Below are 16747 nucleotides of genomic sequence, written 5' to 3' on the forward strand. Positions count from 1 at the left end.
ACCCAGAATAAACACTGTATTTGTGCCTAGAGTGTGCTGTGCTTGGGAGGCAAATTGTCCCTGAAGTTTCAGCTTAAAATACTTTGTATATTCACTCCTTTCCGGCAAGCCTCAAATTAAATTCAAGCTCTAAAAACACACGTGTTAAATCAGTGACTGTGAGGTAAATTAGTGCCTCAGAAAGTAGCTCTTGTTGCTCTCTGTACTGTCTAAGATTGGCCTATAAATTATAACTCCTTTTTATTGACTGTGTAAGGAGCTAGGGTGTTCATCTGTCCAATTTTTAGATGATTTATAATGCAATTACATTCTCTCACTGCATGTCATGCCATCGCGTGAAACGTGGAAAAATGTTTGCCATATTTTAAAGATCCATTGTTAAATATAAGAACAACGGTTTGTTATGCCTCTATTAAACACTAATTGTGTACACGGATAGCTGTTCTTTATTGCGAAGTAAGCACTATTTTTCTTTACTGTCAAAGGCGCTGTTTCTCCCTTAGAGAAATATAGTGGAAAAGTATGATGGGATTTTTATTACTATTATTTTGTTGCTAGGACCATTTGTCACTTCTGTTGCTCGGTGAAATTTAAATTAATTAACTGAAATAATGAGAGTTTGCTTCAAAGCCATGTGTGTTATTTAAAACAAAAGTGTCACATAGATATCTGATTCATTTGCCACTGACTACAATTGATTAATAGGTTCAATACCACTACAGGCATTGCATGTTATTAATAATTACTATTTGATATTAATTACAGGTCTCATATTATTAATATTCCCCTTTGCGTACAGTGTCCCATAGTTTTTTGCAAGGACAGAAACATGGAAGAGGAATGGATCATCTTAGATTTGGGTGGGGAGAAAACTGTTTAAAACACTCCAGCTGCGTTTGGCATGAAACCTGGTCCCCGCCCATTTTCCAGGAATCCCCCATAAAGTTTATTGCGGCCTCTCCCAAAGGAACGCCTCCCAGCTACAGTTGACCAGAACACATCTGGCGAAGTGTGGGTGAAATCTGTCATGACCACATTCATGACGTGTGTGAATGGGACACATGTGCATGGAGTTGGCCAACAACGTCTCCCCCGGAGACGAACCCTGGACCTCCCTCGCTTGACTCCTTTTCCAAAAAGGAGGGAACGTCGACATGAACGGCGCAATTTTGCTTCCTTAAAAAACTAAAAAACATGCATACAACTGAAGGGTGCGGGGCCTCCTGAACAAATCAATTTGTGGCCGCCTTGTCTGTTCTCCCTGCTTGGCGTACCAACAGTGCTCCGTAGCTAAAAGTTCCTTTTTATCGCAAAAAACACGATAGACATTTCTATTTTTACTCTGGTGAAAAATTAGGCTTGCACTCAAAGCAACAGCGAAAGCTGGAAATGGAGACATGCTGACATTTGGTTCCCATGCAGTGAAGAGACTACAAGACAATACCGGCAATAATGTGGGATGCTATTGATAACAGGTTCAGTCGACGGTATTGGTAACAGGGTACAGTAGACAGTTTTGGTAACAGGGTACAGTAGACAGTTTTGTTCAGTATACAGTTTTGGTAACAGGTACAGTAGACAGTATTGATAACAGGTACAGTAGACAGTTTTGTTCAGTATACAGTTTTGGTAACAGGTACAGTAGACAGTTTTGGTAACAAATACAGTAGACAGTATTGATAACAGGTTCAGTAGACAGTATTGATAACAGGTTCAGTAGACCGCATTGTTCAGTAGATAGTATTGATAACAGGTACAGTAGACAGTATTGTTCAGTAGACAGTATTGATAACAGGTGCAGTAGACAGTTTTGGTAACGGGTACAGTAGATAGTATTGATAACAGGTACAGTAGACAGTATTGTTCAGTAGACAGTATTGGTAACAGGTACAGTAGACAGTGTTGTTCAGTAGACAGTATTGGTAACAGGTACAGTAAACAGTATTGTTCAGTAGACAGTTTTGGTAACTTGTACAGTAGATAGTATTGATAACAGATACAGTAGACAGTATTGTTCAGTAGACTGTATTGATAACAGGTACAGTCGACAGTATTGTTCAGTAGACAGTATTGGTAACAGGTACAGTAGACAGTGTTGTTCAGTAGACAGTATTGGTAACAGGTACAGTAAACAGTATTGTTCAGTAGACAGTTTTGGTAACATGTACAGTAGATAGTATTGTTCAGTAGACACCATTGGTAACAGGTACAGTCGACAGTATTGATAACAGGTACAGTAGACAGTATTGTTCAGTAGACAGTATTGGTAAACGATACTGTATGCCACTGTTATCCATCCCTCATTTTGATCACTGGAGCAGCATTGTAGTACAGTCTTGCATAAAAGGCAAAAGAAATACCATTAGCAATCCAACCTAGAAGGCTAGGAGTGACCCTTGGGGGTGCTGAAGACCAGCTGTTTAATATACAGTCGGTGGGGGAAATGATAAATGGGCCAGGTCTGAAAGATGTGAAACATATTTTCAAAGCTAAGAGAACAAAAATTAAAAGTTTCAATCCGTGGTCCACCGAGAAAGCAATCTGCACCAATCCACTCTCATTTCAGGGTGTAGGCCAGTGGATGTGTATGTACATGGGGCGAATATGAGGTGGTGAAGTCGTTAGTGTCCGGGTATATTGAAGCCAGTTAGTGGACATGCACGATGATGTTTATCACATATTTTGCAAACACACCATGGTTCGGCAGTATTTGTATCGTGTGATCGCAAACTATCAGTGGTAAAAACGTATCTGACAAATGCACTTTGAACACAAATCAGGAGAGTTTCTTCATGCAATTCTCCTTGGTCCGGCCGCACGACAAGGGTGATGTATTTTTACTCCCACCACGAAGAAGTTTAATAAAAGGATTGATTGTGTGGGCGCGGACATGCCCTGAATTGTTACCCCAGCTGCTAACGCTGCTGCTCTCCATCTTCCTGCTGAAACGCATTAAAGAAACAGGCCAGGGCGGCCACTTTATGAATTAAAGGATTGATAGATTTTCTTTTTTTTGGCCAAATAGTGTGTGTGTCCGGCTTGCGCGCTTGGGCCCCGCCTCTCCCCGTGCTTGATTCATGGCCGTGTGTTGCAAGCGGCACACAACGCTGACAGCCGCCATTTTTCAGGGACGAGGAACTAAAGAGAAGAGAGCGACCGATTGATATTTTCCGAAAGCGATTGTTTTAATTGCGCGATTCCGAACGTGGCGTTGCTCAGGACTGCTCGGGACCTTGCTGTGGAAGCATTAATTTCTTTGCCCCCCCCCCCCCACCCCCTCTGGGAGAAAAGCGAAATCTATTTTCAGTGCGGCAGTGGAATTTTCTGTGTCAGCACGGCTCGCACAAACATCGTCCCAGCCCTTTGTCGGGAGAGCGGGAGAAAGTGAGGAAGCCTTTAAGGATCATGTGACTGCCTCGTCGGGGGGTCTGTCTGCACGCGGGCTTCCGCGGCCTCCCCATCTGCATGTTGCTGGGTAAAAGATATCATTCCTGCGTGCTCAATATTTTATACACTGTCATTCTTCCACTTCGGGCTTGTCAGGGAAATTCTCTCGCTCGACCGAGCCGGGTGTCAGCGGCGGCTCGGGCCCCTGGCTCCGGATTCCGCTCCGGCCCATCGAGAGCATCCCCCTTTTCCTCTCAGCGTTCCCGCTCTTCCTCCCCCGAGGTCGTTCAGGACCCCGGGCCTTCCTCTTCCTCTCCGTTCCAAATCCTGGAGCCGCTTTCCGTCCTTCACGTCGTCACACATTCCGCTTTCCGTTTTGAGCTCGTTCGGAAACGGAGCCGTTTCTCCTCGTTCACCCGCACACGGCGCGCTGTGGTGAAGTGCACCGCTGCATGGCACTAATGGCGGTATCAATAAGTGCAGAGAAGCACATTACATTACATTACATTACATTACATTACATTATTGGCATTTGGCTGACACTCTTATCCAGAGTGACCTACAGTTGATTAGACTAAGCAGGAGACAACCCTCCCCTGGAGCAATGCAGGGTTAAGGGCCTTGCTCAAGGACCCAACGGCTGTGCTGATCTTATTGTGGCTACACCGGAATTCGAACCACCGACCTTGGGGGTCCCAGTCATGTGCCGTAACCACTACGCTACAGGCCGTAACCACTACGCTACAGGCCGTAACCACTACGCTACAGGCCGCCCCATCTTGTCCAGTACTGCCTTCGTTGCTGCGGTGTGCGATTTCCATTTAAAAAGAGGTTTTTTTTGTAAACGGTGGTTAGGAGGCCGACTCCTCACACGTGATGGGTGACAGCCACGTTTGGCCGACACGGTAAATGTGAATGCGGTGTTATTGTCTAGGCTGAGGGGAACTTGGTGCAGTCTATCCTCTGCCCAAATCAAGAGGCATCAGGCTCAAAAGTGATGGAGTTTAGCTCCCCGGTTTCTCCTTTTGGCTCTGTAATCCACCACCCCCGTCCCCCAACTGCAATAAGCCAAACAGCCCACACACCCTCTCAAGAAGACAGTCTTATCCTATAGCCTAATGGGCATATTCGGTTGCTGTGGCATTTGGGGTCTGTCTACTGTACCTGTTATCAAGTGCTTTCACATTTTGCCATCATCTTAGGTTAAAAGAGTTGAATTTGCTCAATTGAATTTGTTCAATTCAAAAGAAATTTGCGGAGCAAAAACATCCACTGTATTGCGCTGATCTTGCAGTTGCATCCAGGACCTGGCTTGAAAGACTCGCTATCACTTATTTCTTGCATTTAGAGTGTTGAGATACAGATGTACTTTTTAGAAGACTGCGTATGACTATTTGGACTGCACGTGGCCTGTTTTCTCAGTGGGTCCCATACTACCAGTGAGTTTATTCCCAAACACGGGGCTGATGGCTATGGATCACTGTCCTGTTCCTGGAGCCAGAGCTGAGTGAAGGGGGATGTATGTGGGAGAAGAGCAGGGAAAGGACCGGTTAGGGTGGAATCTGCATATCCGATGTCGGAAAACTGTCGGGAAAACTGCGGGGTTTTTGTTTTTCCAGCCGGTCGATCCAGGCCCCTGGGAGAGTGATGGATTCTCCATTTTTGCGCCATGGTGTTGAGGCCTCCCTCCTCCCCTGCAGTAACAAAAAGATTGTGAGTGAGTGAGTGAGTGAGTGAGTGAGTGAGTGAGTGAGTGAGTGAGTGAGTGAGTGAGTGAGTGAGTGAGTGAGTGAGTGAGTGAGTGAGTGAGTGAGTGAGTGAGTGAGTGAGTGAGTGAGTGAGTGAGTGAGTGAGTGAGTGAGTGAGTGAGTGAGTGAGTGAGGTTTGAATCCAAAGGCTTTGGTACATAAAGATTATTTTTTAATTTTCTGATTGGCTCCTTTGTGTCGACAGTGAAGGAGCCAGGTGTCCTAATGCCGGTCCCTCTACAGCCTGATACGCTGTTGTCAGTCAAGGCATGGCACAAATCCTAAACCCTCCCCCTAAATCCTCTCCCACTGCAAAACCGAATCTGGCCCGCGTCCTTCTCACGTTATTTATGTCTCCCTCAGCCCAAACCCCAGCAATATGGGCCAGTCCAAACCTGATGGAATTGGATCAACTGGAAATAAATCAGACCCAGTTCTAGTGACAGGTTAAATATTGTCTGTGGATTAAAGGCGGGATTAATTATGTAGACATGGAGCTGTGGCCAAATCAGATAATCTGATAAGATAAATCATATTTCTCCTCAAATCCCCGTTAAGTCCAGGCTGCTCGCAGTCTATTTCTTATTTTCCATATTTTTTTGTCCCAACTGTGGAATACTATGTGCAGAGATTGGACAGTAACCGCGGAGGTGATAAATGAATCATTGCTCTAAACACAGCAGAAAGACTCTTTTCTCCGTGCCTATTGCTGCTGAAAATAGCCCACTCCGTGATGGGAGGGGGGGGAAAACAGGAATTAGTGCTCTGTGCAATGTAGCTGGATTTATATTCAAGAGAAATTGATCTAGTCACCTTGCGTGCAGGAGGAGGACGTGAGGCAATGTCACAGCATGGTGCCTTAAAGGCAGAGGTTCAGGTGTGCATTACCACAGTGCCTCTCAGCTCCCGCATGCGTGGTGTAGGTGTCATTTCAAAAGAGTGTGTGAGTGTGTGTGAGTGTGATTGTGAGTGTGAGTGTGAGTGTGAGTGTGAGTGTGAGTGTGTGTGTGTGTGTGTGTGTGTGTGTGTGTGTGTGTGAGTGTGTGTGCTTGTGAGTGAGTGTGAGTGTGTGTGTGCTTGTGTGTGAGTATGTGTGTGTGTGTGAGTGTATGAATGGGTGTGTGTGTAAGTGTTCGTGAGTATGTGAGTGTGTGTGTGTGTGTGTGCATGGGTGTGTGTGAATGTGTGTGTGTGCATGTGTGTGAATGTGTGTGTGAATGTGTGTGTGTGCATGTGTGTGAGTGTGTGAGTGAGTGTGTGAGTGAGTGTGTGTGTGAGTGAGTGTGTGTGTGTGTGTGTGTGTGTGTGTGTGTGTGTGCGCGTGCGTGCATGGGTGTGCGTGAGTGTGTGCGTGTGTGTGTAGTGTAGTGTTGCTTGGTGACTGAGAAGGGGGTTTGAATCCAAAGGCTTTGACACACAAAATGTGGGTGGGTGGAGGGGTAAATGAATCACACTTGTGTCTCCAGTTTCTGCTATAACTATACTTCCGGGCCCATTCCTATGGAAAGTATCTGTTGAAATATGAATGTCATGAGTGCATTCTTGTCTTAGATATCACTTTAGATGCGTGTTAGATGTCCTTTACATTGATTTGGTTTGTTTCTGCAAGTTGGTCGTGACCGTTACTTACTGTCTTAGCCATTTTGAAACAGAAACCAAATCAGGTATGTATTGTATCAATCTCTACATGTCAATTTATGTTTTGCCTTTTTAACACATATGTTGTCCCCTAGAAGCCTACTCTAATCTCAGCAACACTGTCAGTTTAGGAGAGTGCAAGCAGGCGTGCACATCCTTCAAAACACATGCTATCAGCTGGTGCTAGACCAGGAGGATCTGGGTTACCCTGACCAAAACCCACCCTCTCCAGGGAAGGCTATGGCCAAACACTGGTCCCCACAGGGCTCTGGACCAGAGTCCTGGGGTGGGAGTGGAGCACATTGCCCCAGCGAAGCATTCCACCCGGAGGCATGTCTTTAGTCTGGGTCCAGTGAAATGATCCAGCCTCCAGAGTGTGATAAACCAAAAAAAAGACATAAACCAAAAAATGCTCTGTTCCAACTGCACACGTTGTAGATGTCCAGTTCCACAGCTGTGCAGACTGGAGAGTCAACAAGCTCACCCGGCTTCAGAGAGGATCTCACAGCAAATGCACAGAAACGCAATTCTTTTTCTGCCCTTTCCGTCCTCGTAAACCAAGTGCCGTTCCGAGTTATAAGGGGGAAAAAAAAACAGGGATTAAAGCATCTACGACAAAAGAATCAAGGCACAACAATTACAGCGATCTATAGCTGAATTGACGTGGGATATTTATGTCTGCTCAGCGTATGAGCTCTGTTGCACCGCGGCCCTCCTCCTCCTCCTCCTCCTCCTCCGCCGGTTCTGGAGCCGGCTTGTTTCTCCAGCCGGGGGGTTAACGGCAGGAATGTGGGATGTTTTCGCAGGAATAGGGGCCTGCAGCGAGGCAGAGAGCTCCAGCGTCGTTCGGAGACGGCCATGTTTGAGTGACCCATAAACAAACATCCGATTCGGATCAATACACAGCGCTGCCTCTCAGCCTTGACTCGCTGACCGCCGATCTCACAGGGCCGCCCCCCTTTTCCTCATTAAATTATAAAAGAGCCGCCAGCCGTGAAACACTATAAGCAAAGAACGCCGCCGTCGTCTAAAAATAGACCCCGAACAAAGAGGTTTTTAGTTTTTTTTTCTGCCCACACATTGTTACTCGGGAATCCTTTTAACTTGGTTTGAATCCCTCAGGTCGGGCAGATCTTACATCTGTAAATGCGCTACTCGTGGAAATGCTTACACTGCCGTCGACGGCTCGGACAGCGCATGTTTTGTAAAAGCCGCTGAGAAAGACAAGGGTTTTCGCTACTGCCATTTTTTTTCCGACACCCCATTTATTCAAATCTGCCGTTGCAAATTTTCTCAAGCTAGAACACAAGCCGGTCGGTTTCCACTCTGGACTAAAACGGAAGCCGTGTTTGTATCTGAGGCTTTTTAAAAAATCATAGGCCCCTGCACTTAGGAAGATAACATTGTTGTGCAATAGTGGGGAAGAAATGTCTGTCACGGTTACTGGAGTGGACCCCCGTTCTCAAATGGTGTGTGTCAAATGGGAGACGTATCATCCACAGGTCTGTTGCCAGCAATATCCATTTCATGGCCAGGCATGTCTATGCGTTGAGGGTTATCTATCCATTTTATGTTGATCTGTTTTCGGGTTATTGCTCCATTTGCGGCGATTTATCCGCTTTACAGTTAATTTATTGAAAACGGCTGACTGGACTGTGATTCGGGGTCAGAGGTCAAGGAGCACGGAGGCGGTACCCGGCGGCCATTACGCGATCCGATCTGCGCCAAGCGGTGTCAGAGACCCCATTTTCGCGGGGGCCGCGGTGTAAATAACGGCCCCTCTGTGACACGGTCTGCAGCGGGGCGCTATATCAGCGGCGGGGGGACAGCTCAGTCTCCGCGCGGGTCCCCCACTCGCGCTGGGGCCGGGGGGGCTAAGCGCGGGCGTTAGCGTATCGACGCCGCGGGCCGTTAATACCGCCGCCGACCGCGGTTTAGCCTCGACCGCGCACGCTCCGGGCTGAGCAGGGGGGGCGGCGATGATTCCTCTCCCAGAATCCCCAGCGCCTCTGCCCTGCCGCCGCCCCGTGTATTTATTTATCTGTGTTTTTTAGACGCTGTTCTTTTTTTTTTTGTTTTTTTTATCACGCTGTGAAACTGGATGTCATTTCAACGCCAGGGATGCAGCTCATCTCTCCGTCCTGCACTTTGCCCTCGATTCCTGTGCGCGTAGATCGCCGTGCGGACGGCGTGTCTGTCATCTGTTACGCTGCGGCTGGCCGTGGCACGGAACTGTTAGCACTCTTTGCTTTTATTTTCTATTAAAGCGGGGAAATAATAAAATCAAAAAGACTTCTCAGATGCAGTCGATACTCGGTATTTTCCCTGTGAGAGTGCGGTCTGATGATAACCCTGTGAATATGATTCATGTCTGGAACGGATTTTTTTACCGTGACCTCGTTTTCCTGTGCGGTAAAGGCACTTGTTTGCTCCCAAAAATTCTGTTAGTTCAGTGGTGAAGCCTGTCGAGGGAAAAAAAATAACAGTTTATAGAAACGCAGAGACTTCTGGGACAGACTACCTGAGAATGAGCCAGGCCTATTGCAGCATTCGTAGCTCTTCCTGGAAAAGCCTGCTGATTTTGTGCTCAGTTGTTTGGCAGTGTTTGTAATTGAAGCACTTGTGCAAATTTTCTGTTGACAAACAGAACGACAAACTCCCTTCTCGCTTGATGGTACCAAGTGCGGGTTAGACCACAGCATTTAACGGTGTCACATGACATATAGCCTCCGACGGTCACACACATGGCGGCCTGTAGCGTAGTGGTTAAGGTACATGACGGGGACACACGGTCGGTGGTTCGATCCCCGGTGTAGCCACAATAAGATCCGCACAGCCGTTGGGCCCTTGAGCAAGGCCCTTAAACCCTGCATTGCTCCAGGGGGGGGACTGTCTCCTGCTTAGTCTAATCAACTGTACGTCGCTCTGGATAAGAGCGTCTGCCAAGTGCCAATAATGTAATGTGTGTAATGTAACATTCATGGCAGACAGTCACATTCATAGGGATTACGTCCATATTTCCTTTGCCAGGAATAAACTTCAGTGTAGCCTGAGAAGGGCAGGCCATTATTAAGGGTTGTTTACTTATTGGAGCATGAATGAATGGGAGTCTATGCACCGAAAGCTATCGCATTTAAAGGGGCCCCCAAGGGTTGGCTGTGCGCTGAAATAATGAAATCCTCGCTGGACCTCCTGACAAATATCAGCTCTGGAAGAGGAACCCCGGGCTAACAGGACTCAGCGGCTCGCTGCCAAACACAGGCCCAGTCTGTCACTCTCACTGGGCTAGCGTGGTCAATGGTTGGCCCTTTCCAACCGAGCAGCTGCCCTTTTGCGTTTTTCTGTTTTTAAGAGGTGGAGGCGTGGATGCCGGTGGGCAGTGGAACACGCTTAAAACGATACTAAACCATAGGGTACCGTCTGCAGACTGTATAGTTTTGAGGGTAACACTACTTGAACTATACGCCATTAAAGCTAATTAAATGCTGTCATAAGGGTGACATAGCACCTGTCATAACCAGTCATCTATGCTGTCAGCGAATGCCAGAGCACTCTCAGGATGTAAGCAGTGACCATTTAGTAAAAATTTGTGTCCTACATCTTGACACTTACTGCTCTGGCTGCCATGGTTATCATGCTTATGACAGCGTTACATAGACTCTGTGTACAGTTCAAGCAAGCGCTACCCTTTTGAGATATCGAGCTTTAGAATAGACTAATCCTTTATAACAGAATTGCTTTATATTCCGTTGCATGTTCCATATTAACATGCATTTAATCTGTTTATAGGCAAAAGACACAACAACAAAAAAAAAAAAGCCTTCCCTTGTTAATGTGTCATTTTTGACAAAAATGTGGCTACTGTAATTGGGAGCGCACGGTAACAGCTGTGACAGCAGAATCTGCAGAATCTGCAGCAGCAGAGGACATTAGTGCGACCCACAGCGTCTGAAGCCTTTAACTCATTCATCTGTTCGCCCGTTAAATGGAGCCCCTGCACTCGTTTGGCTGCACATTCAGACCGAAGGAAGGAATAATGAAACCACAGCAAGGCAAGGCTTTATAAATGGGGTTCTGGGTATTGGGCACTCATTTTTTGACGTGATTGTTTTTATGAGCCTTTATTTCTTAACATTATTGGCTTTCATTTCAGAGAGCTAGTGAGAGATGTTTACATTTAAGGGTGCCATCATTTTATTTGTCGACTCCACGTCCGGTCCAGACGTGCATTGTTTCCTCTGAGGTTCTAACTGTTGGGTAGCTAGCATGGAGATCTCTGGTTAACCTGGTGATTGTCTGGCATTAGGTAAACCATTAATTTATGATGTAAAATAAGATAAGATAAGATCAAAATAGCACTCTGCAAATTATTTACATTTCTGCACAGAGAAATCCCGAGATAATTGTCCCTGCAGTAATCCACAATATTCCTGAACAGCATGCATAGTGGGCTTACAGTTCATACAAATGCTTTTCTTCAAAAAAAAAATTATTTAAAAAAATCCATTCATAGTCCCAATGTAAAAATGAGCACTAAGCAGGATGGATGCAGAATGTCTGTGGGAAGGCTACAGTGTGGGTTCACACGCATGCACCGATGTTCATTTTTGTTCTGCATGGCAGCGTGCGGTTCTGTCCGCACCGGGCCAGCAGGCGGGAACCCGGGACCGGGCTCAGGTCACTTGGGCACCGCTCCTGGTACCGATCCGTTCCCAGCAGGCTCGGAGTCACCATCTGACCCGCCGGTGGCGCCGGCCTTCCGGGATGTTCCGGCACGTCGCGCACCGAGTGATTCCAAACCAGACACCTTCACAGCCTCCGGAGAGCGGGGAATGCGATGCGACCGCAATCTACAGCGGCTGCTAACCGCCGTGCCAATTAGTGGCCGTCTCTTTCCTCACGTACAGCCGTTTCTGTTGTTTCAACTTCAGTCCGGCCTCGTCGCTAAGACTCGCTGACCGGCCGGCGGAGGGGTTGCTGCTGCTTTTGTACAACATATCCACATGAGCAACCGAAGCACAGGGCCTTCCCCCCAAACCATCTGCTTTAGTCCCTCTCTATTAAATGTGCAGTCACATTAAAGCCAAACTTAAACCATTAAGGCTATGATGGTTATGACAGCAATTACCGAATTGAATTCTAGTCCAATTACATTTTCCAAGCATAATACTTGTCAAGGGTCGATGCATATGATGTCATAACACTTCTCGTTAATGTGAATGGAATTTTGGAAAGTTTATAGATGGCCGTACCATCTGGGATAAAAGTAAAACCACATAATAAGGTTATATTTGTACTCAATGAGAATAACAGTAACAGAACTTATTTTCTTACGCCTTTTTAGCAAATAAATGACCACTGAGTTTCCATCTGTCCCTTTGCTTTTCAGCCAGTGAACAGTGTGTATGGCGTTTTTCCAACGCATTGCAGCAATGCTTTATTTAGAATGTATAGTTTTAGTTATCGGAACTGGAGTCTGTCTGAACTCAAACTTTTAATTAAATTTAGTTTCTAAGATGTGCAGTACCGGGGAAATACGTCATCAATTCAGACATCATTAAATTAAAATAAACTGCTTAAGGCTCAGGAAAAAAAAACAGAGCGAGCAAACATATGATGGATAAATATTGACTCATTTTTTACGTAGCCTGCAGTAAAACACGGAGATGTCCTGTGAGACCATCTTCTCTAACGTGAACAAATTAATGGAGAACGGCATCGATTTCTTGTTGGTCTTTACGGATGTGTTCGTGTTCAAAGCGCTTCAAAGCAGTTCAGTCACTTTACAAACTATGGAACTCCTTGTTTTAACTGGCCTGAATAGTAAAAAGTGTATCACGTTTCTCTATTTCAAAATTAAAATGCAAAGGCTAAACCCCATGGCAAACCACTGCTTATACAATCACCCTGCATTGGTGGCTCGCTGTGTATTTACGCTTTGCATTCTAATATGTTTCACTATCTTGTAAAAAATAACTCAATGTATTAGGCCTACCTGTGTTAATATGAATTACGATATGTGCTCGTAGTTGTGCGTCCCACACTGCCACAATTTCAGTGAACCAATAAAACATGCAGTGCACAAGTATGGGCCACCATGTGTAGGCTACTGTAAATCATCATTATCTACTGTATGTCCCGGCGTATATTGGCCAGCAGGTTACATTAATTGCACAACGAATTAACTCTTGAAAATATATTGTTGACATGCAATGGGCACCTTGGTATATGTAGCTTATATTGGATAAGAGCGTCTGCACAATGTATGTATTTATGTCCAACAAAGCCGTAATCGAAACTTGGAGAAAAAAAAAAAAAAAAAAAAACATTGTTCTAATGGTTTACTCTATACCGTCATTTTCGTTTGCCTTAAAGCATGTAGCTAACAGTGCATGTTATACTATAATAGGTACTTCAAGGTACATATTCTTTCTCGCTGAAAACGTTACTTCTGACGGGTTCTGGCAGCCCCGCTGCCTGGCCGGTGCGAAAATTGTCGGAGGATATAGTTGCTCTCGTTAGACTTAGGGAGGGAAAGCCAGCGCTCCAGTCTGTAGGGGTCTCCATCCTTCAGCATCCTCCCACACTGCCGCTCTCCTCGCTCTGTGCACGGAGTCGGGAGTCAGACGAGGCAGGCGCGCGCGCAGAGCCTCAGAAGAACCCGAGACGAGCATCTTCACTAAAATCGCGAGGAACTTCTGAGGTACCGGGTATTTTGACAGAAGCGGGGAAACCAAAAGAAAAAAAAACATGTTTTTGTGAAGATCTAGCAATTCTAACTGTGTGAGACATGTCGCCCGCGGATGCACCTAAAAAGCAAAGGTCCATTTCATTTTTTCCCTGAATTTCTCCTGGACTGCTCCGCTATGAGTGTGCATTTCGGTGACTCAAATGCATTTTAAGGGAGTGAGAACTGATTCCTTTCGGCTTGCTAGTTTGGGATTTTCAGTCGAAGGTGCCGTCATGTCTGGAACATTTCGTTCATTGTTTTTAGGTAAGCCATATCCCGCATACAGCACACCTACACACCAAAGGGGAGCACAAGAAACTTTCTATTGTCTCATAGTCTACTTATGCGAATGGGTAACGCAGGTAATCCTCGGTTTGAAACAAATTGTACTTATCTGTTGCATTTATGTTTGTTTTCCTCATTGTATCATTGACGTGCTTAGCGTTATTCAAATGGAAATGCCTGGTATATAATGTTTGAGGGAGATATTACAGATCTTTCAAATACCGTTAGTTGGCAATACCTAGCTATATGCTGATTTTAACAATCTTTGTGTTTAAGCATAGATGAAATGGTGACTTTCTAAATTGAAAACTATGCATAGGCTACTATGCCCGTTTAAAATTATTTTCATTTTTGCAAGCATATTCGCTCATTGAGGGGAAATGAACAAAGTTGACTTCATTAGTGTTGGCAAAAAAAAAAAAAAAAGCATGCGTCGATTTGGCAAATTTAAAACAGATGCTTCTCTTTCGACCCGTGTGTGTGTGTGTGTGTGTGTGTGTGTGTGTGTGTGTGTTTGTTGGGGCTATACAAAGCTATAGCAAACGCAATGTGCCGAACGGGAAGAAAATAAACGTGCTGTATATGATTGTGTTGTACTTTAAATATTTGTTGTTTTTTTTCTCCCCCGGAACAATTGGAACACCGATACGGCTTCACAAATCGTGCGGTGCCGCCGAGGCAAGCTGCTCGGTTCAAATAACATAATGTGTTGTGACACCAAATGGCAAAAATAGACCCACTCATTAAATTCCCGGTGGTGGGGGACCGACTTGAGTGGCTGGTGTTAAGCGATGGAAGTGACCATGAGGAAGGTTGTCGGGCGATCGCGTGTCCGCGTGTGCCGGGGGGTCAGGGCTCACGAGGCGCGTGCGAGGCAAGCTCTTGAGACGCTGGGGGGTTCGTCCCAACCAGCTTTATTTTACGGGTTTCTTTTTTTTTTTTTTTACAAAGACAACAGAGAGTGTGCACTTCGTGCGAATCCTTTGTTTTGCTTTGCATAGCCATACAGCCATATAGGGATTGTATGCTCAGCATTGTTTGCTTTCCCCCCCCCCCCCTTAGGGTCGTATTATAATCACTGCACCAAACTTTGCCCTTCGATCAATCATGTGTCTCCCGTGTTTAGGCAGACATGCATAATGAGATGCGTTTAGCCTGGGTCTTGCCCATTGGCTCGATCATGGGCTTTGTGTGTATTTCACTAATTCAATGCACTATCCGTTACAATCCTCTTTGCATTCTTTGTGCAGTGCCGGAACGTTAGCGTACGAGAAGGTCAATGGTGTCCAATCAGATGAGACAAAGGAACACTTACCTATCCTTAACATTACGGGGAAGTTTTTTTTTCCCCTGTTCTTTAAATAGCGATGAAAACTTGCCTCGTCCATATAGTATACTACTTGTCCGCGCGTCACACTGCGAGTTCTTCCTATTTTTGGCGAAGAACATTACGTGTGTCGGCTCAGAAATAATGCGAGGGGCACGCCACGCCACGAGCTCCGGTGAAGGCAGTTGGACGAGCAGGACACGCGACGGCGGTGAGCCCCGCCGTTCGTGGGTCGGCGGTGATTCTCGTTATTATTCGCATTAGAGCGGTGCGCCAGACAAGCCGCGAAACAAAGACCGCGCCGCGTGAGCGACGTGGATGTCCTCGTATTCATAACAAACCGTAAAAAAAAAAAAAACGCACGCCCCTTCTTGCCAGTTGTTCACTGGCCTTTGTTTCTTGTAAAAAAACAAAATGTGTATGCACCATTCTGTTGTGACACTTTTGCCTCGCAATGTGAATTTAGTATCGTCTTTGTCTCTGGTATCATGCACTCATAGAAGCATATTCATTTATCCCAGTTGTAATACGAAAACAAATACAATTGATATCATTGTAATTATTACCAATGTAGTTATTTGTATTAGGGGCCTATTTTATATCAATATAAAGCTTTTTCAAAGGCATTCTATTAAAACAATAACCACACGTAATACCATTTCGTTGTCACTTATTATTGCAAATCTTTTTTTATTTTTTATTTTTTATTATTTTTTTTACTATCTCTCTTAACTGTCTCATCAGCTGTTATAGATGTGTGTGTTTTCTGGTCAGTGCATGAGCTCACCTCCCTCTGAGCAAGAGTCTAACTACCAATGACAACTTTTTAAAAGTAAATTATCCATATTAATTAACTGTGCCGATTTCCTTCTCATCCATCTTGCTTTGGACAGCTAAAGGCGTCCAGATTTCTTTAGCCCCCAGAGGGGAAATGGAATTGGGTATACACATTGCAAACTTGTGCTGTAATTAGCCATTGTCAAAGGCCTTAATTGTCTTTATATATTATGGCACAATGAACTTGAGAGCTGTGGTTTAAAAAAAAAAAAGGAAACAAATTCCCAAGCCGGACTACTGTGGATGAAGTACTGTACATGATGAATCACCTTCCCTGTAGTTTCCAGAAAAATCGGTGCTTTAAGATGAAACATTTGAAATAACTTTTCAGGAAATATTAACAGAATAGTGAATTAAAGTACTCCTTTCTTTTCAGAGTTATGGATTTTCTCTCATGTATTTTGTGTACAGGGTTGTCTTGACTCTTGCATGACGCTACCTGCCAATCATTTCAATTAAAATCATGCTTTATTGGCATGTGATGTATCTAAACAATATTGCCAAACCAATGAACAATAAAACCATTAACAATGACACATAAAACATAGGATCAACACGCTGGAATAACATGCATACAAAATACATAAATAATAAATAACCAAGTCTACAATCAAACTATATTAATTTCTAAATGATTAACACTAATTAGGACAGTGACAATAACAATAGTCACTAACAACACACATAACAGAGACGGTGCCTGGGTGTTTCAGTCACAGAATACAGGGACGAGACTGACTTGTGGTACTGTGAGCATGCTGTTTGCCTGTGAGCATGCTGTTTGCCTGTGCACAT

General features: G+C 45.1%; 1 protein-coding gene across 2 annotated transcripts in view; it reads left to right on the forward strand.

Moving 5' to 3' along the window:
* The window catches only part of LOC133108511 (CXADR-like membrane protein), a 146728-nt gene that overhangs the window by 66975 nt on the left and 63006 nt on the right, over positions 1-16747 (forward strand). Inside the window, exon 1 of one of the 2 annotated variants that reach the window (XM_061218081.1) lies at positions 13415-13767. The exons of the other annotated variant lie outside the window; for it this stretch is intronic. Coding sequence (XP_061074065.1) covers positions 13665-13767 — 103 coding nt within the window. The 5' untranslated portion in view covers positions 13415-13664. Of the gene's footprint in view, positions 1-13414; positions 13768-16747 lie in introns of those variants that run through there. 2 annotated transcript variants of the gene reach the window in all.

The sequence above is a fragment of the Conger conger genome, chromosome 13 (assembly GCF_963514075.1).
Source record: "Conger conger chromosome 13, fConCon1.1, whole genome shotgun sequence".
Classification (NCBI taxonomy): domain Eukaryota; kingdom Metazoa; phylum Chordata; class Actinopteri; order Anguilliformes; family Congridae; genus Conger; species Conger conger.